General features: G+C 42.2%; 10 protein-coding genes across 10 annotated transcripts; 6 read left to right on the forward strand and 4 right to left on the reverse strand.

The window, feature by feature from the left end:
• Window positions 1-1174: 1174 nt before the first annotated feature.
• On the reverse strand, window positions 1175-3186 carry BCIN_05g01870 (hypothetical protein). Its single transcript, XM_024692870.1, has 3 exons — window positions 3031-3186; window positions 2541-2971; window positions 1175-2487 (listed from the first exon to the last, which is right to left on the reverse strand). The coding sequence occupies exons 2-3, from the start codon at window positions 2760-2762 to the stop codon at window positions 1435-1437; spliced, it is 1275 nt and encodes a 424-aa protein (XP_024548652.1). The 5' UTR covers window positions 2763-2971; window positions 3031-3186; the 3' UTR covers window positions 1175-1434.
• A 194-nt stretch (window positions 3187-3380) lies between these two features.
• BCIN_05g01880 (hypothetical protein) lies at window positions 3381-4014 on the forward strand. The gene is made up of 3 exons (XM_024692871.1): window positions 3381-3684; window positions 3738-3792; window positions 3846-4014. The coding sequence occupies exons 1-3, from the start codon at window positions 3546-3548 to the stop codon at window positions 3889-3891; spliced, it is 240 nt and encodes a 79-aa protein (XP_024548653.1). The 5' UTR covers window positions 3381-3545; the 3' UTR covers window positions 3892-4014.
• Window positions 4015-4029: 15 nt separating this feature from the next.
• Window positions 4030-5440, forward strand: BCIN_05g01890 (hypothetical protein). Its single transcript, XM_024692872.1, has 2 exons — window positions 4030-4252; window positions 4307-5440. The coding sequence occupies exons 1-2, from the start codon at window positions 4078-4080 to the stop codon at window positions 5164-5166; spliced, it is 1035 nt and encodes a 344-aa protein (XP_024548654.1). The 5' UTR covers window positions 4030-4077; the 3' UTR covers window positions 5167-5440.
• Window positions 5441-5498: 58 nt separating this feature from the next.
• Window positions 5499-6696, forward strand: BCIN_05g01900 (hypothetical protein). Its single transcript, XM_001548190.2, has 2 exons — window positions 5499-6107; window positions 6187-6696. Exons 1-2 carry the CDS (start codon window positions 5584-5586, stop codon window positions 6464-6466), a joined length of 804 nt encoding a protein of 267 aa, XP_001548240.1. The 5' UTR covers window positions 5499-5583; the 3' UTR covers window positions 6467-6696.
• Window positions 6697-6834: 138 nt separating this feature from the next.
• BCIN_05g01910 (hypothetical protein) lies at window positions 6835-8422 on the reverse strand. The gene is made up of 3 exons (XM_001548191.2): window positions 7685-8422; window positions 7385-7628; window positions 6835-7339 (listed from the first exon to the last, which is right to left on the reverse strand). Exons 1-3 carry the CDS (start codon window positions 8194-8196, stop codon window positions 7250-7252), a joined length of 846 nt encoding a protein of 281 aa, XP_001548241.1. The 5' UTR covers window positions 8197-8422; the 3' UTR covers window positions 6835-7249.
• Window positions 8423-8435: 13 nt separating this feature from the next.
• Bcmst1 lies at window positions 8436-10301 on the reverse strand. Its single transcript, XM_001548192.2, has one exon. The coding sequence runs from the start codon at window positions 10172-10174 to the stop codon at window positions 8546-8548; it is 1629 nt and encodes a 542-aa protein (XP_001548242.2). The 5' UTR covers window positions 10175-10301; the 3' UTR covers window positions 8436-8545.
• Window positions 10302-10352: 51 nt separating this feature from the next.
• BCIN_05g01930 (hypothetical protein) lies at window positions 10353-12510 on the forward strand. Its single transcript, XM_001548194.2, has 2 exons — window positions 10353-11515; window positions 11632-12510. The coding sequence occupies exons 1-2, from the start codon at window positions 10686-10688 to the stop codon at window positions 12404-12406; spliced, it is 1605 nt and encodes a 534-aa protein (XP_001548244.2). The 5' UTR covers window positions 10353-10685; the 3' UTR covers window positions 12407-12510.
• Window positions 12511-12573: 63 nt separating this feature from the next.
• BCIN_05g01940 (hypothetical protein) lies at window positions 12574-14814 on the forward strand. Its single transcript, XM_001548195.2, has one exon. The coding sequence runs from the start codon at window positions 12890-12892 to the stop codon at window positions 14516-14518; it is 1629 nt and encodes a 542-aa protein (XP_001548245.1). The 5' UTR covers window positions 12574-12889; the 3' UTR covers window positions 14519-14814.
• Window positions 14815-16231: 1417 nt separating this feature from the next.
• BCIN_05g01950 (hypothetical protein) lies at window positions 16232-19740 on the forward strand. The gene is made up of 3 exons (XM_024692873.1): window positions 16232-16756; window positions 16804-17232; window positions 17293-19740. The coding sequence occupies exons 1-3, from the start codon at window positions 16340-16342 to the stop codon at window positions 18202-18204; spliced, it is 1758 nt and encodes a 585-aa protein (XP_024548655.1). The 5' UTR covers window positions 16232-16339; the 3' UTR covers window positions 18205-19740.
• Window positions 19741-21223: 1483 nt separating this feature from the next.
• BCIN_05g01960 (hypothetical protein) lies at window positions 21224-23405 on the reverse strand. Its single transcript, XM_024692874.1, has 5 exons — window positions 22982-23405; window positions 22786-22916; window positions 22298-22729; window positions 22194-22250; window positions 21224-22146 (listed from the first exon to the last, which is right to left on the reverse strand). The coding sequence occupies exons 1-5, from the start codon at window positions 23116-23118 to the stop codon at window positions 21269-21271; spliced, it is 1635 nt and encodes a 544-aa protein (XP_024548656.1). The 5' UTR covers window positions 23119-23405; the 3' UTR covers window positions 21224-21268.
• Between the last annotated feature and the right edge of the window lie 920 nt (window positions 23406-24325).

Below are 24325 nucleotides of genomic sequence, written 5' to 3' on the forward strand. Positions count from 1 at the left end.
TTCTTTGGGGTGAAGTTGATGAGGTTGATGAGAATGAGGAGGTGAATGAAGAGGCGAATGTAAATAGGAAAAGTGCAAATTTGTGGGTAGCTTGTTTGTAATAATGTACTTTGGGATGATGGTATATGAATAAGTTTTGAGAGGTGCGAAGATGTAGGTAGGTGTGTTTATTGATGGATGGATGGATAGAGAGAGAGGGAGAGAGAGAGATAGATGGGTGGATGGGGAGAGAGAGAGAGAGAGAGAGAGAGAGAGAGAGAGAGAGAGAGAGAGAGAGAGAGAGAGAGAGAGAGAGAGAGAGAGAGAGAGAGAGAGAGAAAGGAAAGGAAAGGAAGGGAAGGGAACGGGAGGGGATAGGATGAGGGGAAAATAGGAAAATAGGAGAATAGGAAAATAGGAGAATAGTGGGTGATGTTAATTGGTATTTGTTTATTCCGTTTATTCTGTTTATTCTAATGAGTTTTATGGGTTTATAGGGGGGGTTTTTTTTGGAGGGAGGGGATTTGAGAAGGGATGAGGTGGGATGAGATGGGGAGAAGAGTAGAAGAAAAGAAGGATATTTATCTCATATATCTATCCATTTACTATCTATCCATTTACTATCTATACATATTCTCATATTTATATTATATTATAAATCACAAGATCTAGACTTTCTCCTCTCCTCTCCTCTCATCTCCTCTCATCTCCTCTCCATGCCCTATATCCTATATCCCATACCCCATACCCAGCTCATGAAAAAGAATAAAAAAATAAGAATAAGAATAAAAATACAATAATAACCCATCCCATCCCATCCCATCTCCTCCCTCCCTTTCTTCTTATTCTCAGAACCCAAAATGTTTTTATTTCGATAAATATTTGTTCATTTATTTATTTAATTAATTTTCATCTTCGCTATCGAGTCGGTGTAGTCGGTCGGTCGGCTGGGAAGAATGAGAATGAGAATGAGAATGAGAATGAGAACGCGGCTATTCTAGATATATATGTGAACTATGTGAACTATGTATCCAATTCGCGTAATCGACCGATTATCCTTTTTTTGATATGTGATGTGAGTGTAAGATTGGAATGTAATGTATCTAGATCTAGGTCTACGAGTTAAGATTGTATATGATTAGATATTAGATATTTTTTTTTTTTTTTTTTAAAAAAAAAAAAAAAAATACATAGATAGGTATCGTGCTGTTTGTGTTTATCTTAATTTCCACATTATAAAATATCAAACGTCTGTCTATTCAAGGGAATTGGTTTATCCAAACCTATCCATCCCATCCCATCCATCCCATACTCCGTCATTCCAATCCATCTTATTCTAACTTGTCCATGTTATTTCCTATCATAGTCTTCATACCGTTCTATTTGCAAATTTTCGCTTTCCTAGTTCAAACCCAACAACGCCTGAAGTTCAACCAAATACATCACATCAATTGACTAATTATCCAAAAGATAAGACCACTCTGGAATTTCTTTGATGAGACTCCACATGTATTTTTCCACCTTGTTTGCACACTTTGCATATGGCGTGGAATCGTTGTTGTATTTTTTACAATTGGAGAAAACTAGCGTTGCGTCGGCGACAAAATCTTCTGGCTTCTCATATGAATCCTGATCGAGTTTTCTTTCCATGGTTTCAAAATCCATCGGGTTCGTAATTACCGAGTAGTAATCTGCAACTTCATTTCCATTGACAGGAGCTTTGAATGGCCAAGCTTTCTGGTGATTTTGGAGCGAACTCAAAAGGCGAGAAAGTTGTGCATAATTCGGTCCATGGCGAGGTTGACGAGCTAATTCGTCCATGGCGGGTGTCCAACCAGAGGCGCGGATGGCGGGGATAGACATGGGATCGATTGGAAAAGCGCCATTTTTCCATTGTTTGGGTGGTGCGTGGACTTCGTCTGATTTGCTAAAGGCGAGAATCTTCGCATTGACTACCTCCTTTTGCTTAACGATCATGCGGTTTGACTCAAGGTAACGAACTCTGGGAACCATTTCACAATGCATGATTGTTCCACCTTCATAATCTTTGATGTAACCCATCCAGAGAGGTTTCGGTAGAGTAATCTCTTTGGTAAATCCTTGTTTCTTAAAGTATCCAATGGCATAATTGTCGGCGTAGGTGAGGAAATGCATGACTTTGGAAGAAGCTTTGACATAATCTTTGAGATGGTTCATGAGATGCGCACCATATCCTTTGACTTGCTGATCGGATGATATAGCACAAAAAACAATCTCCGCAAACTCGTGATCATCAAATGGTCGATATGTTATCCCTCCTAATACTTCCAGTGTTGCTTTCTTTACCAACGCCATAGATAAATGATTCCGATCATAGACCAGACGAGCAATATATTCCTTTGGCATTTTGGGCAATTGTTTTTGAAAAATACCTTTCAGTCCCGAGAGAATTATAGTACTCTCATTCGTATCGTCATTATTAACAACTCGAAAATCAATTTCACCCTCTCGTTCTTCGATCACTGCGGGCTTAAATATTGTTAGACGGAAAGACTGATGATTGATCGCATTAGCATACTCACTTTTTCTGGAAAAGGTATAATGTTGATGTTGGCAGGATGTTCTGCATTCGCCTTCTTTAAATTTTCGGTCAATTCGGTTTCACTCATTTTCATCTTTTTGGAAGATACGGGAAAACTAGGGGGCTCCTCTGTAGCCTTTCGCTTTGGCGCATTTTGGGAATTTGAGAGCGACTCTTCTGTACCAGCTTTTCGTTTTGGTGTATCTTGAAGATTTGGACCCATGACTGTGTTGGATTCAGTATCTTCTTGATCCGTGTCCTCGAAATCTGAAATCGATTCTTCTGAGGGTGTTAGAGAGTCTAGGCTTGATTCTCCTGACACAGTACGTTCTGTGGGATTAGGTGCTTTCTCAATGCTAGACCGTGATAACTGAGTACGTGGTCTTCTAGGGCCTGTTGTATTCCAATATTTGCCCAAATCGCTATCGATATCTTGGGGAGCCATGTTAGCAACTTCTGATCAATTGTATGTAGATTGAGGAGTGGCTTACTGTAGTTCTATAATATCAAAATAGATAATAAATCAGGATCAATACTGCTGTTGCTTCTTGCCAACTCTATTTCTCTTGATAGATTGAAGTATATCGTCGTTGCCAAAAACGGTGGAATATTAATGGGAAGGAGGGGAAAGAGATGGAAAGAGGTACGTTCAATGTAAGAAACCTGGAGAAGTTGATCATCAAGGTTCCCTTCATTATGTAATCATCTTAGTGGCTCCAATTAGTGGCTCGAGTGGCTCGAGTGGCTGAAGTGCATTAGTGGTTCTGGGTCCATCGGAGGAGCTTTTTTCCGACGCTAAACTATTCCAGGATGTGAAGCCAGATTGCTGATGCTTTCCACAGGTGTCGTAAGCTTTGAGCTATATCAATTGATTTCAGACTACTGCAGTTGTACATAGCAGAGACAATAACAATCAGTCAATCGATTCCTTCTTGAATTCTACTTGACCTCTCGCAAATAGTCGATTCAAATTTACTCACCAGTACACATCTTTCAAACTTATCATATGGAGTCCTCATTACACGGAGTTTGGGAAAGTGCCGTTGGCAATCCCTTCATCCCTACCGTTGGAAAAGACAGCCAGTTCTCCTTGGGATTCTCATTATTGTGCATCGGAGTTCTTCTTTCTGGATTGTTTGGTCTCAGTATGCTTTTCCAAAATTATATCAGCAGGCTTGTAACTAACAATTCATTCTAGACCGATCAGCTCTCACTCTGCCACTACTTGGACTTCCTGCTTCAGCAGCCATTGCGTATGTTGTAGTCAAATATTCTTCTTCCTCCTCCAGGTACTAATATTAAGTAGGTTTGGCTCAGTTTATATGATCTGTGCGGTTGGAGTTTATGTTTAAGATACCCCTCCATCATCGAGACGAACATACTACGTTATCGCATTTTTGTACAATAGCTGGATGATATAAAAAGCAAAGGAGTTAATACAATTCTCACATTTGATTTCGCCGATAAAATATTCAATTTTCTCTACAACAGTTCCTTTTGGATAAACCATCCACCAATTCTCTCTCTTTATCTTCACAATGTCGACTCCGCCTGTTCACGAAGAGCAGGCAGTGCCAATCTTCAAAGCCGTTTCCAGTTCCGCCCGGCAGCTCTTCCAATTACTCAATACTATACGATTCGCAACCAAAGTTCAAGTTCAAATTAGTACCGAAGGTATTCGATTTGCGGTTGAAGAATCTAGAGTAATGCAAGGTTAGTTCCCATAGTTCAATGGACGTAGTTCGCCTTGTAACTTCTTTTTTATAGGAATTGTTTTTCTTGACAAAGCCTTATTTACCACTTTCAACTGCACTCTTCCCGAATCGAATCCTGAAGAGAATGAAGAAGAAGATGCACCCTCAAATGATTTACCTGTCTTTCAAATATCGCTTTCCGCCTTGCTCGAAACTTTACAAATTTTCGGCGCAGCAGATGCTACTTCACGATTTTCCAGACCCGAAAATGAAGGATATAATAGTAATATTCGTCCCAATCGACAAAATGCATTCAGCAATCAAGCTTTAGGAATGGCGGGCGTATGTCGATTCTCTTATACTGGAACAGGATCTCCTTTCAGTATTATTCTCGAAGAAGCGGGTGTCACTACAACTTGTAACCTTAATACCTATGAACCAGAAGACTCGGAAGAAATCCCATTTCAACGAAATGCGATGCAAGTCAAAATCATTACACAAGCTCGATGGCTTTTCGATGCTATTCAAGAGTTAAATAACATGACTCCAACTCGACTTGATATTCTTGCCCTTCCTTCAAATCCCTATTTCAGCTTATCTGCTTCTGGCCATTTGGGGAGCGCTAGTGTTGACTTTTCTAAAGGTAGAGAATTATTGGAAACTTTTACTGTTAAAGAAAGGTGGTTTCAAAGTTATCGCTTCGATATGGTGAAAGCTGCTGGGGACGCTATGAGACTAGCAAGTAAAGTTAGCGTAAGAGGGGATGAGCAAGGCGTTTTGAGCTTACAATTTATGGTCGAGGTAGATGGCGGTGGTGTTAGCTTTGTTGATTTCAGATTTGTGCCATTCATTCGAGGGGAAGAAGATGAGGATGGAGAGAACAGTCAAGAGGATGAGGATGATGAGTTTGGAGAAGGAGGTGATGATGCATAGTAGGCTATCCCAACAATATCAAGCAAACTTTACATGATTTGAGTGTCGGATGTATCAAAAAACTTCTGGGCTTCAACCTAGCTGTCTTTTGGCATGTTTCATCGCCATCTTCTGTCATAAAGCGCATCCAAATTGTGCTATTTTTATTTAAACTTTTGCAGGTTGGATTGGGCCGTACCACGATTCATCTAAAAGCAGTGAATTTACCCATTCATCCACCGTACGTAAGCCCTAGCAATACTGAGCGACGTAGTCTCATAATCAGAAAGACACATTTCCTGCAGGACTTTGCATTCTTGCAAGACAATTTATAAATTTGACATAAATCCCCAGTTTTCTTCTCCAACTTCCTAAACTACCAAAAGACCAGACCACCAAAACCCAACAAACGCTTAATCATTCCAGAATAAATTAGAAATGGAAACGACGTCTGACAACACACTTTTCGCCATCTGCCTTACATTCCCTATATTCATAGCGACGATACTATTCATCTGCGTAAAAATAGAACATGGAAATGATATTATCAATGCAGAGGCCAAGGAACGAAAACGTATAATTTCGCAATTACTGCATCTCGGACCGCATAGATTGCGAGGAATTTGTGAGGGAGAAGGTGTTGAGTTTATGATTAGGAGTGAGGATGAAGGAGTTGCTGCTGTTGGTGCTGGAGAGGGAGAGGATAGCAGAGACGAACTCCGAATCATCTCGGAACAAATATCACAATACGTGCGAGCCCAGTTGCGAACGGAATTGAGATTGAAAATGGAAGGGGATGTGAGAAGGGATGTTGGGAGGGAGTTGAAGGGGGAGATTAGAGCGGAGATGAAGAGGAGTGGGGGGGAGGTTGGGTTGATTGCTGAGGCGGTTGCGGATATTAGGGAGGAGGTTAGACGGGAGGTTCAGCAGAGATTGAGGAGAGAGATGGCGAGGGATGTGAGGTGAGTTTTGGCGGGGCTTTTGTTTTTTTCTGTTGTATTGGTCGTGAGTTGGCTACCTACTGACGTGCTCCCGATTTAGGAGAGTGATTGATGCGGAGAAAAAGGAATTGGAGGTGAAGTTGAGGCGAGAGATGAAGATGGAGGAGAGAATGGCTGAGGTCGAGAAGAAAGTCAAGGCGCAGACTGCAGAAAAGGACACGAAGAAGGGAAGTGAGAGTGGAGGTGGAGGTGGTAGTGAGGAAGTTATGATGTCGAAAGTGACTACGCAGGAGGAAAATGGGGATGGAATTGGTAGTGCGGAGATGATGTTTTCAAAGACGACCACACAGAGTGTTGTTGCAAGGACGAAGACGAGATAGGCAGTTTGCGAGAAATACTGCTCAGAAGACTGGGGTATGTCTCGTCACTACTACATTCCTGTCTGGTGTTATTTAATGAAACCAGCAGTAGGGATGCAAGTATTGGTTGGGCAAATTTGGATCGTGGGTGTAACGGAGAGAAATTTAGATAAGTCCTATTAGATGTAGAGGGATGTTCACTCAAACAAGTATGAGGATAAATTTCCCCTTATATTTTAATACATATCCCATGTTTTGCTAGACTGCACCAGATCATCATCACTGTTCAGTTCTATTCATTAGTCCTACCATAAAGGCACTCCGCCATCGACAGACATAGACTACCGTTTAAGACAAATCACTGTGTGTATGCATGCTAGTAAAACTTCTGTGATTTTTAATTCGCAGTTTCATCGAGGAAGACTGTTTTTGCACCCTGCCTGCAAGTCTCCAAGAAGAAAAGATAAATGTCTTTTATTATAGAGCATCTATATAATGACCCAGCAAAGGCACTTATGTGCATCTCATTCTATTAACCTCATCTTTCTTCCCTTGATCTCAAACAGCAACTGAAGAAGTGGCTTCGTATTCTCACCAGCACCAATTAGCTAAGGGTGGCTGGCTAATCATACCATGGAGACCTTTTGCCTTCCTTTTCGCCATTGGAATACCACAACATTGAAGCAATACTATACATGAGAGTAAAATAGTATTGATCTTACAGCAAGAGATGACGGCGCAAGTTGTTCTTCGAGAGCAAAATTTATTTGCTTATGATAGTATGCAACAACGGCCACTAGTCACTCAATCAGTCCATCTCTGTTGTTCTCTATCATACCCAATCACCGCTAAATCTACATTTAATGTTCTCAGCATCATTGCCATTGTAAATTCCTGTACTAATTAGTGACATGTCAGATCAAACACCAATGAACCTACATCTTCCTCTCCGGGATTCTCTCCAGTGTCTCCGAGACCTGGCGCTCTCTGTGCTTTCTCATTCTCCGTTTCGGGGTCAATGCTATATTCTGCATAGAGGTCTCGTTTTTCTTTGTCCTTACTCTCCTCTTCCTCATCATCAGAGTTATTGTTACCATTATTATTGGCTTCATCTTGATCCCAATTGTTTTGGTATTCATGTTGTTTCTTTTGCATTTCCTTCCAAGCTCTTGGTCCACCCATCCTGCACATCCAACAATGTCAGCACAACTCTTGTGGCCCGAGCATGGAGTGACATACCTATTAACCCTATCTCTAACCTGCCCAAATAGCTCTTCTGCTGCCAATCTACTCGCGCTTCTCCACTTCTCACACAAATCTACCAACTCCCCATCAATCTCTCCACTTCCATTTTCATCTTTAGCTTTACTACCCCTCTCAATCTTCTTCGCCTGTTCTGCCGTATCCAGTTTCTCCTTCACTTCCTTCAACAGATTCTCTAATTCCCTCTGCTCCTTTAGTAGTGGCGCAATATCCGGGTCAGCATTAATAACTGCTGCTGAAATGGGCGATGTGAAGGATTTCTTGGTGCGAATCGCAGTATTTGGAGATGGAATGCTCACGACAGGGTAAGAAGTCGAAGTCTTGGAGAGTGAGGGAGTGGAAGCTGCAGCGGCGGCAGTGGAAGCTCGAGTATTTGGAGAGCCCTTAATCAGAGGAGATTTGAATGGGGTCTTGAAAGGTGATCGAAAGGGTTTTTGGAGAGTACTTGCAGCTTCAATTCGACGACGTTTCGCCGCTGGGGTAGACATCTTGTGAGTTTAACTTGAGTTAGTGCTGTTGATGGTAAGTTATTGATCAAAGATTGTAAAGTATTGTTATAAGAGCATTCCTTAGTAGATGGTTATGTTCTGTAACTAGTTTTTGAAGTTGTGGTTCGCGAAAGGACGAGACGAGAGTCTGGAGAAAGCTTGGAGAAAGCTTGGACCTCCCTTATTGTTCATCGTCAGGAAACATGTGCAGTCCGAAAGTTTCACCAGTCATTACCTCTTGTAGTATTAAATCAACTGAAATATAAGCAGGCAGGCTGATTTACAGCAGACAAATTTGTTGATCTTCAAGCGGAACTGATCATGAATCATTTCTTTATATTTTATAATTTTATATGTAGCGATGAAGCAGTGATGAAAACACGCTCCGTAATCTTGTAGGAGCCATATTCAATGTCTTCAACTGCTCTTCCCATGCTTTGCTATCATCTGATATGATATCTTCCTTTAAGACCTCCCTAATGTCTCTGGATGAACCCAGGTGCTCACCTCGTGGAATACCTGATAGGTCGACTGTGACAGTATTGTTCTCCACGTTCTTGTTGCCTATAACAATTATTGCGCCAAAACGTTTTCGCTTTGCTTCGGAAATCTTCTTCTTGACTGATCGGGGACTATCATCTAGCTCGATAGGAACTTCTATGGAATGCCGTGATTTGGGCCATGAATCATGATACGCTCCCTGTCCTAGTTGCATTTTGACCCTATTTGCGTAACTCACTACTTCTTCCGAATCATTCACCGTGAGGATGATAACTTTGGAGGGGTTTAACCAGAATGGCCAGTGGCCATTATAATGTTCTATCAAGAGAGCCATCATTCTTTCGACAGACCCGAGAATAGCTCGGTGAATTAGGACTGGCGCGACCGGTCCTTGCTTAGCCAACAATATGGGGTCATCTGTTGTCTCTCCTTTGGCCTCAATTTCTGGCGCAGGAGCTTGATACTCTAATTCAAAACGTTTTGGCAACTGGAAATCGAGTTGAATTGTTGCAGTTTGATGCTCTTTTCCATCGGAATCTTTCAAAATTACATCAATTTTTGGTCCATAGAAAGCGCCATCCCCTTCGTTCATGGTCCATGGTTGTCCACTTTTATCCAGTGACTGCTTCAAAGCTGTCTCAGCATTGTCCCATTCTTCCTTTGTTCCAATGTAATGATCGCTCGGTCGAGTAGACAATGCTAATCTGTATGGACCAAGCCCCAACGTCGTATACACCATTCTAACGAACTCCAATGTACCAGAGATCTCTTTCCCAATCTGTGAAGGTCGACAGAAGATGTGCCCGTCATCCTGGTGGAATCTTCGTACCCTGGTTAAACCGCTCAGTGCGCCGGATATTTCGTTCCTGTGCAATGGACTGAAATCAGTATATCTTACAGGCATCTCACGATAGCTTCGCTGCTTTGATGCGAATATCAAACAATGACCCGGGCAATTCATTGGCTTCAAACCATATTCTTCATTCTCTCCTTTTTGGCCCCCGATTGTTTCTCCAGATGCACCACGGCCAACCACTGAATACATGTCTTCGGCATAATTCTCCCAGTGCCCCGACTTTTCCCAAAGGGACTTCTTGTATATTGTGGGTGTTATGACCTCCTCGAAACCAAAATGTGAGTATTGGGCACTGAGAAACTCTGTCAATGCTTTAAACATGCGTGCACCTTTGGGAAGAAAAAGAGGTGAGCCGGGACTATAGGGGGAAGTAGTAAAAAGCTCTTGTTCGACTCCAAGTTGTCGATGATCAGCTGCTGGAGTTGAAAGGCTTGCCGTGGTAGCTTTCGCGACGTTCGAGACATTTGAGGCTATTGGTGGACTTTCGCACGATGCACATGAACGGGCGAGAATGAATGTCGCATGGTTCGACTTCCTGGGGCTTATATATCGAAGACATGCTGGGGACGATTTGACATTCAGCCCATTCTGAAACAGTCGCAAGGCTCTGGAGGAAACCATTACGATATTTGTGAATCATACACCTATACCAAAGGAGCTTTGGGAATCTCTCGATATGGAGCTCTGAAGCTTCGTTCGGTCATTTTTCCGAAATGGTGGGGCAAATCACGAGTTGACGCGACATCGCGTTTGTACGTGACGTTACATGAAGCCTGAAAGATACAAGAGACAACTTCCAGGATATTATATTATGCGGGGTTGCGATAGGTGGGAAAGACAACAACAACAAATCATGAGACAACGTCATTCATCTTCATCTATTTCTCCTTCACAATATAAGTTAGAATACATTTGCTCTCGCCACTTTCAATATCTACATATGTTTACCACATTCAACTCTTTCTAATCATTGCCTATCAAATTTTCAGCCCTATCTTGCTGCCGTGCTACATATACTCTTGTGTTTACCAGTAGAAAGGACAAGCTCGTAGCGTTTATATCACTTGCATCATCATCACTTACCGCTACAACGATTCAAAGCAAATTTGAACATCAGAAGCAGCTTCCCACGATGCGCGGCGGTAGACCAAATCTACCGCTTGGTGAATCATGGGTCGTAGAAGGCAACCAGGAGGACTATGAAGAATATTTGCCACCCACCGAAGCAGATTACGATCGTCGAGCAAGATCTTCTGTCCCACGAAGACCTACAAGAGGTAGTAACAGATCTCCAGAGCCAGAATTCGTGATGCCTTCTCTGGACGCGGAAACTCTAGAAGCTTCGTGGTCTCAGGCTGAGAGCACTAGTAGAAGCCCCCGGCGATTCCAAGAATCTCAAAGACGAAACTCGCGACATGATCAGAACTTTGAAAGCTCAAGCATACGGCTAAGAACCCAACCCACTCACAACAGAGCCTCTTTAGCTCCACCCACTGCAAATTCTCACCCGCCACATCGTCCAAATTCCGACGCCAACGATATCATTACTACGTTCATCGATCATACAACAATGGTCTTGGCATGGATCATAGAGATCCTAGGGGGGGCGCTTAGGCTTTTGCGGACGCCTCTATCTTATTTACTTGCTATATGCATTCTCTCTGGCATCGGTCTCGTAGCGCGAAGCCTGATTACCACATCCATCTACGCATCATTATCTCCCATTTGTCTACTCCCAGGGTCATCTTTGTTGAACTTGCCTTTCTGCTCAATTCATAACGGTGATTCTAGCAAGGCAAAAGTACCAGTTGAGTTTGAACAAGTCATGATGGTTCAATCTCAGTTCGAAGATATACTTAGGGAAAGTGCTGGAGGGGTTTCCCTGCCACTGGATATGAAACGTGGAGAGAGCTTTCTTAGAGATCTTCGTCAACTTGTACGATACAGCCAATTGAAATCGAGGTAAGCAAACATTTGATACTTCCAGAAAGGCGAGCCTCTACATCGAAGGTCTGGCAGCCGAAGTTCACTAAACTGGTCCCACCAGAAGAGCCAAATGCTAATACTTTAACTTGCAGGAACGAACTTGTCATGGAATTTGATGGATTCATTGATACTGCAAAAATTGCATCATGGGACCTAACAAAATTCAATAGTCATGTGGGTAGAGCGGTAGATAGTGTCATTTCTATCTCACGCTGGACCTCACGAGTTCTTGATGGTATTCAAGAACGCGAAACGTCTCGTGGTTTGGTCGGAACCTTTGTCAATGACAAGCTACTTGCACCCTTCCAGCCTACCAAATTTTCTGAAAGACTTGTTCTTGATCAGTATGTGGAGCATACTCGAGCTGTGGAAGAAGAAATCGCTCGTTTGGTTTTGGAGGCGCAAGCTCTATTGATGGTTCTAAATAACTTGGAAGATCGCTTGGAGATTATTCATGGGATTACAGTACGAGACGGTGTTCAGGTACAAGCTAGCAAGGATGAGACTCTATCGGAATTATGGGCATGGCTTGGTGGTCATCGAGGCAAGATTAACAAACTCAACGGCCAGCTCAATTTGTTGAAAGAAATTGGAGACCGACGTAAAATTGCTTTAGCACATGTATCAGGAACTTTGATCAAGCTTCAAGATATCAGTGCTGGTCTGGAGGATTTGAGAGAAAGGGTGGCCGCACCAGAATTGCTGCGCGACAGAATTGACATACCCTTATCCGTTCACATCGAGCACATTCAAGCGGGCATAAATCGACTGGAAGAGCAGAAACTTATTACACAAAAATCAAAGGATGATATCATGGAGAGAGCGAGACATCGTCATGATATGGAAGGAAATCTCATAGATGGATGACGTGTCTGGGTCTCCAGCTACTATTGCGGTAGTCAGAATTTCTCGCTAACGAACAACTCACCTGCAGTTACTACTTAATGATAAGGATTAAATTCTTTTTTCTAGCTGTGACGATCAAGGTTTTATTACTGTATACTTTGAGTGCCAGTATCCTTTTCGTAGTTCTTGGGTGAATTTGTGGGTATTGAAAAGCTTAGTGGATCGGCTTCTTTAGTTTGCCAGCTAGTAGCTCACACGCTAGTAGCTGAGAGGTCCCCATAAACCCCACACCCCTCTTCATATTCCTTCTTCTTCAAAATTTACATCATTTCTTCGATTTAATATATCAATATCTACGTACTGCGTCCTTACATACTATTATTTCATTCAACTCGAGTTTCTCATCTCTGCCCAATCACTCGGCTATTATCCTCCTAATAATTCCACCTTCCCTCTCTGCTATTGAATATATTTTTTTGTTATTTCTTATGCTTGTCCGACACAATGACCGACGGTAATGGATCTACGACGGGAGAAGACGAAGGTGTTGCCCCAAAGGAAAAATTTCCTTCCTCTTACATTCCCGATAATTTCACGTTACCGGGACAAGAACTTCAAAGACTACCGGTGATTCCGTGTGAGTTTCCAGTCAAAGGATCTCGAGCGATCATTCCGGAACTTCAAATCATTGCTTCGGAAATACGTCTCGTTGGAGGAAGAATTCATCTCAGCCATGAGAGCTCGAAGCGAGTCTATAACGAAATAATTTCCGATCAACACCACCCCGAGAGAATGAAAGAAATTGACAATCATCGAGTTCAACAAAACGCCAGATTTAACGAGCCAGCTTTGGAAATTCTTATCATAGAGCAAGATCTTATCAAGGATCTAGAACCGATTCCGCAAGATTTGACTATCGTCCGAAGAATGAAATCTATATTTGAGCAGCAGAAAGAGATTCTGAAACGCAAGAAGACTATTTCGCAGCCGGAATCACGGGATGACACGAAAATTTTATATGTTCATGCGGAGGATAAGCTTTATCCACGAGGTGTCAAGGGGACGGCTGGGCGCATAAAATTAATACCAGTGTTTCAATTTTCGGAGCGTGTCACGACTTTGGAGGAGATCGAATATTCGAAAAAGGATAAAAAGCTAGTGCTATCCGAAGAACTATCGAAGGATATGTTAGAGCATTGTGTTCTACGAATTGACCATAACGATCATTTACTCAACGACTGGAGAAATTTTGTAGCTCTGCCCACAGAAGACCAAAGTGTAGGGGAAACTTGCATAGAATTAGTGAAGAACCATTTGCTCCACGGAAGATGGGTATGGATCACAAAGGAGACTGAAGTTTGTCGTAGGAGTATCGTGATTGAGCGAACGTCTCAACTTTACGACGCTCGATTGATGTACATTCTCAGCAATGATATTCAACTGCCCAACCGACTTGAACCACTCAAGATTTTCACTCAATCCAGACTCCGAAAGCGGTATACTTTGGAGAAAACGCAGGATCATCAAGAGTTTCATTTGGCTTCAACGGAGGCAAAGCTCTGGAGATGGGTACATGGTAAAGCTTATGTAGAAGGTGAAGGTGGACCGCTTGCGTGGATAAATTACGAGGACAACAACGATTTGGCCAGGTTCTCCCGTTTGGAAAACCAGGGACATCGTGATTGGAAGGCAAGAATGGCGATATTTGGAAAGAGAATTGATCGTTCTCTTTCTATCACACCTATGGCCAAGATAGATTCTGGTCTTGGTGGAATGAAAGCAATCAATAATTCCGACAAACCCTCTTCTTCTCCTACCAAATTCATTTCTAACTTGAAGCATTTACCTGGGTGCGATAAGACGAATACCCCAGGATTCGGCTGTGATTGCCCAGGTCCTGCCCAAGAGGAGGGGCATCAGTTGGACGATGACTGTAGTGAGAAACGCCTAAAACACATCAAGAGCCTGATTCCAAAAGGATCTAGCCTCGAGCAACGTGTTTCCAAACTAGAATCCATTTTCGAAACTGCTTCGCGTGGAAAACCAATTCGCAATTTGGATAAGATTATTTCAAGATCGAAATTCAAGCGTTCATCAACGGGTTCAATTGCCGCAGCAGTAACGAGACCCTGATGCTCTTACGATCTTGCACACAAATGTTGGATGTAGAGATCGGATTTCTCATCTTTTGCTGTTCTATTAATTTGTGATCGAAAACCGATGGGTCGCAAAAGATAGAGATTTAAATAGAGCTATAGGTTTGCTGGATAAGCTTGTGTTCTTGAAAGGAGAGGAGAAACGCTGCGTCTTATTGGTTTTATCCTTGGGTCATTGGAATATGGTCATGTACAACGAGTTACGATTTATATGCCTATATACCAAAAACAACATATGGTAATAACAATAATAATAATACTAATCACGGTACAATTTTTTTTCAAATTAACATCCCTAACCGAATACGTTGTTTTGAGACTATGGAGTGCTATGGTGTAATTGAGAAACTTGCCACTATTCCCAAAACCCAGGTTGAGCGAAGCCTAGCCAGTTCAGTATCAAAATGGATTCTGGAAGTGGGAGGAGAAAGCACATGACTTTCTTGCTTGTTTGATTACGTCCAATCTATATGATTTAATACTCGGTTTTTCTTGTCATGTTACGAATTCAAGATCTTATAGGTCCAGAAGTCAATCTTCCATCCCCTTGTCAGATTGGTGAGACTAGTAACAAAAAGCGGGCTATTACCATCATAGGTATGAAGATCTCGTCTTGTTCTAAACACTTCGTTCTTTGTTTCCCATTTTTCACATCATACCTTCCAACTACACCCAAGCTAATGTCCAAGAAAAAGTATAAATGTGGGGGAACGGGTAGTTTGATACTAGAAAATTGAGCCGAGACTAAGTTCGAGCTACTGCCGTTTTGACACCTGCATCTCACGAACCTCGTCATGATAGCTTAATAGTTAGAATTATAATACTCCAAGCCTTTTAGTTCACCCAACTTCGGGCATACAATTCTCTTAAATTGCAACCAGCTGTAGATCTTTGCTCCAAACATCAAGGATTTTTTCGTCCTAGCCAACACAAGCAACCTAACTAGCCCAATCATAACAACTCTCATCAAGATCTTCCATATATCAGTGGTTCGTTAGATTTCAAGACCTTAAGGTGATAGCATAGCAAAAGTAATTGGTTGATTTCGAGAAAGAATAGTCACTGTTGCACGTCTATCTCACATGCAATTGTTGTTATTCCCATGTCTGATGTGGTCTTTCCCATCTGTTCGGAATGGGATTTTGCAATGGATTACGTTTCTTGAGATGTGGGTTGAGGTTTAGTGGTCGATGGAGTTCCATTCCAAATTGTTAGGCTCAAAATAACAGATTAGTTCAGAGCTCGTGAGCAGCGATTCCGAAGAAGCGGGAAGGCTTTGAGGAAAGAGAACTTTTGATTACGTAGACATGACTTGTAATGATTATTTTCTCTCCTTAGCGATGTACACAGATTCGATGTGCTTCTCGTCCCTTGTGCCAGAGCTGAGCACTCGGGTGAGTGTCCCGGCCGCTAAGATAGGTATTTCAATCTTCATTGCCTGTGAGCAATCATTCTGGCGATAATATGGAGGCTGGTTGTGGTCTTTAATGAGACTGTATCGTTACGACCGATTTCTACATATTTCTTAAGATCATTGTCGTAATCGATAAATGATTTTTTACAGCAATGATATCAATATGTGGCTGAATTGACGTGGCGGAAGGTGGCTTTGGAGGAATTGCGGGGGCGGCGCGCTAGCGGAAGTAATTTTATATTGACATTTGATGCATTTCTAAGCATTAGAAGTAAAGTCCGACTGTTGAAATTGTCATCATTGAAGCATTTTGACTCTAATATAAGATATGAGCCAATAGACCATTTTTGTTGCTCGATATATATTCCCTTGGAATTCTTCACGATGAATAATCTGCTGCGAAGTAAATCGGGTTGTTGGACTTGTCGTTTGCGAAAGAAGAAATGCGATGAACGGAAACCGTCACCATGTTCCACATGCGAGTCGTTAGCGATAACGTGCTATGGGTATGGGACTAAGCCAGATTGGATGGATAATGGACCAAGAGAGAAAGAAATGGCGAATAGTATCAAACAAATTGTCAAACACACATCGCGTCGAAAGGGTCGATTGACTGGTTCAAATGGGGGTCCGAATAACGGGCTTAATACAGAGGCTTCCGTCATGAAGATTGCACCAAAGACCGCAACTGCACCCACTAGAATCACTTCTACAGCTTCCGAAGATGCAGTTTATCAGAAAACTTCATCGGTATCTTCCACTGCTCAATCCAGTCCAAGCGTCTCGGCGGAAACTTCCATGGTAAGATGATTGCAATTGAGCATTAATAAATGACTAACAAAACACAGGGCACGACGCCGGAAAGTGGAAACAGTTTCTTCGGTACACCAGCAATCACAAGTAATGAAGCAGCTTTACTCATGCATTTTGTGGATAATGTGTTCCCACTGCAATATCCTATGTACAAGCCCGAAGTGGTTGAAGGAGGACGAGGGTGGTTGCTCTCTCTTCTGCTGAAAATTAAACCTTTATATCACGCATCTATTGGTCTGAGTGCTTATCATCGCGGTGTCGTACTTCGTGAAGCGAGTTCCGGTAAATGTACGAAGCCCAGCATCGCCGAACAAGAGAGCCACCTTGCCATTTGTTTGACTGAATTTCAAGAGGCGATCAGATCTGCTCAGGATTGTGCTAAAGACTGCATCTATGGTAGGGAAATTTGCGTGGAGAGTAGTCTTGCAATAATGGCTTGTGTTGTTCAGCTCGTCTTCTTCGAGGTAAGTCCCCACTTTTATGCAATACATGACTTCCCAAAAGCCTTACTGAGATTCGAGTAGCTTTTTGGTGTACAAAAAAGCTCTTGGCAAATACATCTCCGCGCGGCTACGGATTTCTTTGGTCATGGGTACAGAGAGCATGCCGCCGAGCTTGGTTTATGTGCCAATGTTGAATCGGCAGGCATCACTTTACCAGCATTTTGTGGACTGCTAGACAACGAGCCCTCCATAATCTTCTTGTTTCTCTCTGGGGTCGTTATGTGGTTGGACGTCGTTTCTTGTATAACTACAGGAAAATCACCACAACTCCTTGATCTCCATCGTATGGCTTTTGGCCGCCAGATCAAGCTAGAGAAGATTATGGGCTGCAAGAACTGGGTTATGACTGAAATAGGCCGTATTTCTATTCTACATGAATCCAAACGAAAGGAACTCCAGAGCGGTGCCTTTGATTCTCATTCGTTCGAGGCACAGGCCGATATCATCAGACAAACCATCCGACGTGGGCTAAATGAACAATTCTTGACAGAACTTCGTATCACAAATCCAACTACGAAGTCACATGTTGAATCACGGATAAGCGACCAAAGTATTGTCACAAGATTCTTTACTCGTGCTGCTTGCATTTACTTGGAGCTTGTCGTTCATGGGTTTAAGGTTGTTGAGGAAAAGCTGAATTTGCACAGTCTTATCGCTGAACCTTTGACGATACTACCAAACTTGCTAGACGGGGATTTATTTCGCGCTATTGTATGCCCTTTGTACATATTAGGATGTGTGGCCAAAGAAAAAGAACGAGATACGTTCAGAATGATGTTTTCTTCGCCACCATTGAATGATCCATTTATGCATCATCGAAGAGCCATTTTACCTCTCCTGGAAAAGGTTTGGATTCTCAGGGATACACATTCGGAAAACGTGAGCTGGGAAAGCGTCTTGCAACTTTCGGAGGATAAGATATTACTCCTTTGAGTCGGAGGCATTCAAACTCGAAAAATTATTCGGGGCCCTGGCTAGAAGCCATCGCGACAACATCACTGTATTTTGATTATTCTCAAAAGTCTCCAGAATGCCGTAGTTACTGAGAGCTCGGTATCGAAAGCTTCGGAAGTAATCATCTCCGTCTTGTGGGCCTCCGGAACCTCATGCGGGAGCTTTCAGGTACATGAGCTTCTGCAAGAAGCAGAGTTCTATTAGCGCCCAGGAATACTCTGCTTGAATGCGAATTTTGGGCTCCATTATGATAGACGTCTCGAAATGTTTCACCAGAATAATCATATGCAGATAACTTAGTGTTCATAAATAGTACGTGGTGTCTGTAACCTGGAGACAAGGGGGTTCAAAAACACAATCCGATGGCTTGGTGCTGTGTGCAAGCAATCGAGATATACAAGGAATGCAAAACCCCACGCATGTCTCAGCGTTAAACCCTGCATTTTTCAAAGTTAAATCAAGCTACAAGTTCTTCGAGTGCCAAACGCAACACATAGTCACTATCAACTAGTGATCCCAGAAAACGTTGGTCGTATTTCTACCTTTGTTAATGCATGGCAAAGGTTCCTCTAGAAACATGTTCCCAAGAAATTGGCACAGAACTTCCCAATCATCTCGAGGATTAAATTCCAAGAGATTATCAGCGGAAACTACGGAATGAATATAATCGACGTGCTTCAATATATGGGCAGCAAGCTTCTCTCGATCTGTGCATGGTTCGGGAAATGTGTAGTCGAAGTTTGCTAGACGCATGGTCTCATGTACGGCGCTCATACTTTCCTACATGATTATGGATCGCAAATCAGTCTAATGCCAGAGATTTTAGTAATTTTTTGAGACTTGGAGGATTATCTAGACCAACGAACTATGTGTAGGAGCCTTGAGTTTTCCTTGTTTTTGGGTGTCATCTCCAAGAAGTGATGAAACCTACAGCTCAGTCTATCCAAAGCGGTATAGGTAGCTGGAATAGTGCTAATTAATGGCGTGGGCCAACTGTGGAGCCATTACATACTCATTGCCGATGTGCTGGAAAGACCTAGACATGACACTCGCATCTCAACGGGCCGCGGGTTGCCGGAAGTTTGTCAATCTGTTGTTGGGAAGGCATGATTTCTGGTGGGTTTCTATTCTCTACACCTCGGAATGTTAAAGTAACTGCAGATCAAAATTAATAGAAAGGATAGAGGATCGCTAAAAACTTTTGCTTTCATCTCCCCAAAGATATAACTGTCTTCCAATTGTCCACTGTTGTATGGGACCACAAAAATAACTCTCTAACGGCTGTGACTCTTGTTTTTAGCTGTTTTATTCAACTGCATTGTATGATTATGCGTTGTGTCTTGTTTGACTGCGCCGCTCAGTTGCTGCTGTGATGAACAAAAGTGCGAGGAAATGTGTTGGAAGTACATCCGATCCTATTTTGATTTGTTGAGTAAGAATGCTGCCGGTATATATTGGTCACCAGGTCATCATTTTACTAAGCAAGCAGAAAGATAAGGGGATCAAATTTGAACAATGTGAACTGAAATGAAGTATGAGCTAAGAAGTGTAAGTGAATCTGCATGGCACGTGAAACTAGCGTGATTTTCCCATCCACGCACTGCTCGCACACTTTCAAAATTTAAAAACAACATCAACGAATTGCGTGATACAGCAAAGAAAATGGGCAACAAGAGGAGAAATGATTGCCGATTTGGCAATAACGATCAGATACCAAGTCTAAACAACAATCGATATTATAATAATCAAAACGATGGACGTCAACACTTCCCACGTCGGAGTAGTGGAAATTGAAATAGCAACGATCAGAATCCTGACAGGATTTCTGGTGGTTACCCCGATTATCAAATCTTCCACCCATAACTGGAGACGGACAAGGTCAGTTTTATGGAAATCAAGGTCATAATGTCCTGTTTGGACAGAATTCTCATCCTTCCGCACTGAAGTAAGTTTGTGTCATACAATGGACCACAATAGATTGGGCTACGTCCAAAGAAGGGGTCTTAGTTTGCTAATGAGCCAAATTTTATGTTTCTTCAGAGAAATATTCAAGTGCAAGATCATCAAGTATCTATGCATCAACATTCACAATATACATAGCAAGATGCTAGATTGAATAACCATATGCAGTCATTCCAAATCATGGTCACGGGAAACTACATGGTAGAGCTTCATGACGTGGCAATGGACCCATTAAGAGATCAGTGCTTCTCTCGTCAACACAAAATTCGTAGAATGCGGTTAATTTCAACATAGACAGGTCCATTTCGAATCAGAAAATATGTGTAACGAGCCATCTAGATCTGTTAATTTGAATACTTTTTCAATGGGAACCCTAGAGAGAGAAGAGAGGATTGCCGGCCCTGATAATTCTGGTAGTCTCAGAGTGACACCAAAAAAGATGGAGAAGTCTAACTATCCACCTGCCTCGAAGTCGAGGAAGAAGCATATCGACCATTGGAGATAAGGGTAAGGTAGTCATTATCTGTCAAAATCCTACCAATGCTGTTAGCTTCTTTATCGACAGAGGAAGGGATCAAGTCTCAATTCCCTCACTACAAGAGCAAGGCTCGTATGATGATACCTGAAGCTTGTAGGATGATTTAAGCCTTTGATCAAGACCATGAACTTGGCCATCAAATATTTCACCAGTTTCCCTGACTAGACCGTTAATTTTACTATTGCTTGATTATGAGGACTGTTATTATGCCTATAAATTAGATTAGATGCAAAACTCCCTACTGCTATGTCACGAAAACTCTCAATTTCTGTGCGCAAATTTCATCATTGCAATGATCGAGCCTTCTGCTTCCATATCATGATGGGGTATGTGATGATACTACTACGAGAGTTGAACGCGAAGAGAATTCATTTATCTCTGATGGTACGACCAAAAACCATACAGCCAAGAAACCACGATCTTGTCTATCAAGTTTCTCGAAACGATGTGTTAGTTACGCCGCTTAACTTTCTTGACCTCTAAACAATTTTCAAGATATGCAAAAGGATAATCAATTCAAGAATCACTATCTTATTGTTGATTTTAAGCCACTTCAGTGATGAAGCGCCCACGGAAAATCTCAATCAAGCTAACCAATCCATCGCGCACCATAGTTTCCTCTTTTCCTGCCCCAGTAGCATCCCTACTTTGAGCATTGGTGACCGTTTTCTCTAGCTCCACACAGATCCTTTCCGCTTTTGCCTTCTCCGTCTTGAGAATGGCGTTCAAAATGCTTGGATTATGTCCAATATCAGTGAACTCCATGTCTCCAATCTTAATGCTCAATGTCATTTTCTTGTCAGCTGCGTGCAAGCCCTCCGTGGATAGGCCGGCAGGGTTGGCAAGTAATTCGTAAGCATTGTATACTTGCTGTAAAATTGCCACGCAAAGCATCAACAATGTTGAAGTTGAACTGAGCTCGCAAGAAGAGCACTGAGCTAGGGCCAGAGTTTCACAAATGAATAGACCATTTCGTGCTGCAGCAAATATGCCATCTAACGATGAATGATTATTACCGCAGACGACAGCATGCAAGTTTGAGAGACTCAAAAGTGCAGATTGAAGGCAGTTACAACCGCCTGAAATTCTATCCACCAAAATATGATCAAGGTTGTTCTGTTTAGCAGGTACTTCATCTCCGTGTGATTGCTCGTGACTTTCATCCCCGCCGATATTAAAGTTAATATCATGCGCAGGATTTTCGTTGTCAAAAAATATGTCCAGGGGTGGCATACTGAGAAGACTATCACTATAATAGTGAGAAGACTCGTGAAAAGAAATATCACACTCATCTATGACATGAGTCGGTTCATGTAGAGCCGAGATTGGTTGACAAGAACTAGGGATTTCAGGCGCAGAGACTGATCTATAATGCTTCTGTTGTTTGGATTGTGGTTGCATAGTAACTAAATCTTTTGGGCCTGGGAAAGTCAGCTTGAAACACCCAAGTGAGTCTAGATGTACAAACAGAAATTCTCGATCTCGTTGCAATTCGAGTCTGCTGTGATAGAACTTGAGCCAACGTCTAAGAATTGTAAGTCTAAAATCCCTTGACTTGAAAAATTTACTTGCCATCCATGGTTTGAACTGGCTTGGTCTGTGACGAGAATGACATTTTCTTTTTAGGTGCCTCTGTTGATGGTGGAGCTGATCTTTTTCGAGAACGCTCTAGGTCAATGGCAGCACTGTAGGTGCATGAGTTACCACTTAAACTACATCTTTGACAGCAATCTGGCTCCCTTGTACATTTGACTTTGAATCGATAGCATTGATCACACGCGGAAGTCTTTGTGGCCTTTTTGGGTGCTGTTTGCTGAGATCGATCTCGCTTTGCGGAAGAATTTTCAACATCATCCACACTGAAAGGATAATTGATAGTTTCTTTGTCTTCACGAGAGTACTGCCACCAGTCTGAAGATTCCACTTCTGTTTCAAGAGAATTGAACTTGCCATCTGATGTCATTGAAGCTGGTAAGATGGTCAAATTTTGCATCCTTTCAGGGCCTAGTTCGTCTTATGTGAGTGAGTGTATTTGGTATTGGGAGTGTCTTGCGACTAACCTTCCAATGCGATGTTTGAGTGATCATCATTGGTCAAAGTATCCAGCTGATCAGGACCGCTTTTTGTCTCATTCTGTAACTGCCGACGACTCTTGAAGTTCCTCTTGGGTCTTCCCATGAACTTTCCAAAGCTGAATATGATTATATGTTATTCAGAGACGTTCAAGAAAAAATGGTTTAAAGCCGTAGTACCCACCTATATGTACAAGAGCTTTCTAGTTCAGCGCATCTCTGACATTGAAGTGGATGTTTGGAGCAACTCTGCTTCGTTCGGAAACATTGATCGCAAGAATTAGAACTACTTCCGCTTGGGAATTTGCACTGTTCAGGCATACTGTAGAGAATGATTTGTATGATAAGAATTGGGTTTGAACTTGGATGAGGTAGTAGTCATGAAGAATAGCTAGTGGCGCCATTTGACTTATTATAAGAAACTAGGAGAAACATTTCACCAGCTTCCAAGTGTTACCCTATGACCATAGAAATCATCCTTTACACCGCTTCCATGCTTCCGGTATAACGCCTTCATCTCGCTAAAAGAGTTTAAAATCTTACCGAAGATCTAATTCTTGAAGGATGGAAGATGGGATTAACAATGTCGATACAAGAATTGATTGAATAGGTTTATCATTCGAATACGAATAACTGGCCACCATAGGTAGTACTGCGAACAACAACATATATGCATCTACCATGCCAGTCGCCACGATTAACTTTAAGTGGCAGCTGAAGAAAAGCAGTCAGAACTTAGTTTAATTTTGAATAGTCTGTACACTAGAATCCTGCCGATATCCCCCGGGCAGTTATTGGGTTAGTATACGTCGTGTTCTGTGTACGCCCCACTATGATATTACGAACGCATTCTACATCACATATTCAATAAGTGGCATTGAACTCTGGATCACTAGAATCATACAATTTTGGACTGAATATTGAATATCACTATAAAAAAAATGCAGAAAGACAGAAACTCAATATACTACTAGTCCGTATTATATAATACAGCTTACATACATATTGCAGTAGATAACCCCACATTTTAAATACACTAATGTATTGTAATACATAACACTAACTTACGCTCCTCCAATCACCGCTTCATGCCCCAGGTCGCGTACCAGTATCGTACCGGTATTGCTTATCATACCCCAATTCGACACTGCCCTGCAGTTTACTCCAGTCTCCATTCCGTGCCGCTTGTGGTGGGGTGTATGGCCGAGGCTTGCAGAGGAATTAACTTCCTAAATTAACAATCGGGCGCCGAAACTGTTATCTATGCCTGGGTAATACTATCGGGTCGAAGGATATCCCTGGGATGATTGGTCTCCTCATTCTCCTCATTCTCTTCGTCACTTATTTTGGATACCCACGTAAGTATTGCACAATCACGATTAGATACCCGTGACAAGTAACGCCATTCTCACGAGAACTAGACGGGGAGAGTTGGGGGGAAGGTCATCAAAAGTGTATTCCGTACGTTTGTCAGTGCATTGCATTTATCATGGCTAATCGCGATGTTCGTTCCTGGTACAATGCCATT

Source organism: Botrytis cinerea, chromosome 5 (assembly GCF_000143535.2).
Source record: "Botrytis cinerea B05.10 chromosome 5, complete sequence".
NCBI classification, from domain to species: Eukaryota; Fungi; Ascomycota; class Leotiomycetes; order Helotiales; family Sclerotiniaceae; genus Botrytis; species Botrytis cinerea.

Bases quoted from the DNA above. Each gene is read 5' to 3' on its own strand.
- BCIN_05g01870 (XM_024692870.1), bottom strand. From the start codon at position 2,762: ATGGGTCCAAATCTTCAAGATACACCAAAACGAAAAGCTGGTACAGAA. The intron at 2,488-2,540 runs GTGAGTATGCTA...ACAATATTTAAG, and splicing joins TTATACCTTTTCCAGAAAAA to CCCGCAGTGATCGAAGAACG.
- BCIN_05g01880 (XM_024692871.1), top strand. From the start codon at position 3,546: ATGGAGTCCTCATTACACGGAGTTTGGGAAAGTGCCGTTGGCAATCCC. The intron at 3,685-3,737 runs GTATGCTTTTCC...AATTCATTCTAG, and splicing joins TTCTGGATTGTTTGGTCTCA to ACCGATCAGCTCTCACTCTG. The intron at 3,793-3,845 runs GTATGTTGTAGT...AATATTAAGTAG, and splicing joins CCTGCTTCAGCAGCCATTGC to GTTTGGCTCAGTTTATATGA.
- BCIN_05g01890 (XM_024692872.1), top strand. From the start codon at position 4,078: ATGTCGACTCCGCCTGTTCACGAAGAGCAGGCAGTGCCAATCTTCAAA. The intron at 4,253-4,306 runs GTTAGTTCCCAT...TCTTTTTTATAG, and splicing joins AGAATCTAGAGTAATGCAAG to GAATTGTTTTTCTTGACAAA.
- BCIN_05g01900 (XM_001548190.2), top strand. From the start codon at position 5,584: ATGGAAACGACGTCTGACAACACACTTTTCGCCATCTGCCTTACATTC. The intron at 6,108-6,186 runs GTGAGTTTTGGC...CTCCCGATTTAG, and splicing joins GAGATGGCGAGGGATGTGAG to GAGAGTGATTGATGCGGAGA.
- BCIN_05g01910 (XM_001548191.2), bottom strand. From the start codon at position 8,196: ATGTCTACCCCAGCGGCGAAACGTCGTCGAATTGAAGCTGCAAGTACT. The intron at 7,629-7,684 runs GTATGTCACTCC...TTGGATGTGCAG, and splicing joins GTTAGAGATAGGGTTAATAG to GATGGGTGGACCAAGAGCTT. The intron at 7,340-7,384 runs GTAGGTTCATTG...TAATTAGTACAG, and splicing joins AGAATCCCGGAGAGGAAGAT to GAATTTACAATGGCAATGAT.
- Bcmst1 (XM_001548192.2), bottom strand. From the start codon at position 10,174: ATGGTTTCCTCCAGAGCCTTGCGACTGTTTCAGAATGGGCTGAATGTC.
- BCIN_05g01930 (XM_001548194.2), top strand. From the start codon at position 10,686: ATGCGCGGCGGTAGACCAAATCTACCGCTTGGTGAATCATGGGTCGTA. The intron at 11,516-11,631 runs GTAAGCAAACAT...TTTAACTTGCAG, and splicing joins TACAGCCAATTGAAATCGAG to GAACGAACTTGTCATGGAAT.
- BCIN_05g01940 (XM_001548195.2), top strand. From the start codon at position 12,890: ATGACCGACGGTAATGGATCTACGACGGGAGAAGACGAAGGTGTTGCC.
- BCIN_05g01950 (XM_024692873.1), top strand. From the start codon at position 16,340: ATGAATAATCTGCTGCGAAGTAAATCGGGTTGTTGGACTTGTCGTTTG. The intron at 16,757-16,803 runs GTAAGATGATTG...AACAAAACACAG, and splicing joins TCTCGGCGGAAACTTCCATG to GGCACGACGCCGGAAAGTGG. The intron at 17,233-17,292 runs GTAAGTCCCCAC...AGATTCGAGTAG, and splicing joins TTCAGCTCGTCTTCTTCGAG to CTTTTTGGTGTACAAAAAAG.
- BCIN_05g01960 (XM_024692874.1), bottom strand. From the start codon at position 23,118: ATGCCTGAACAGTGCAAATTCCCAAGCGGAAGTAGTTCTAATTCTTGC. The intron at 22,917-22,981 runs GTGGGTACTACG...AATCATATTCAG, and splicing joins GAAAGCTCTTGTACATATAG to CTTTGGAAAGTTCATGGGAA. The intron at 22,730-22,785 runs GTTAGTCGCAAG...AAGACGAACTAG, and splicing joins CTCAAACATCGCATTGGAAG to GCCCTGAAAGGATGCAAAAT.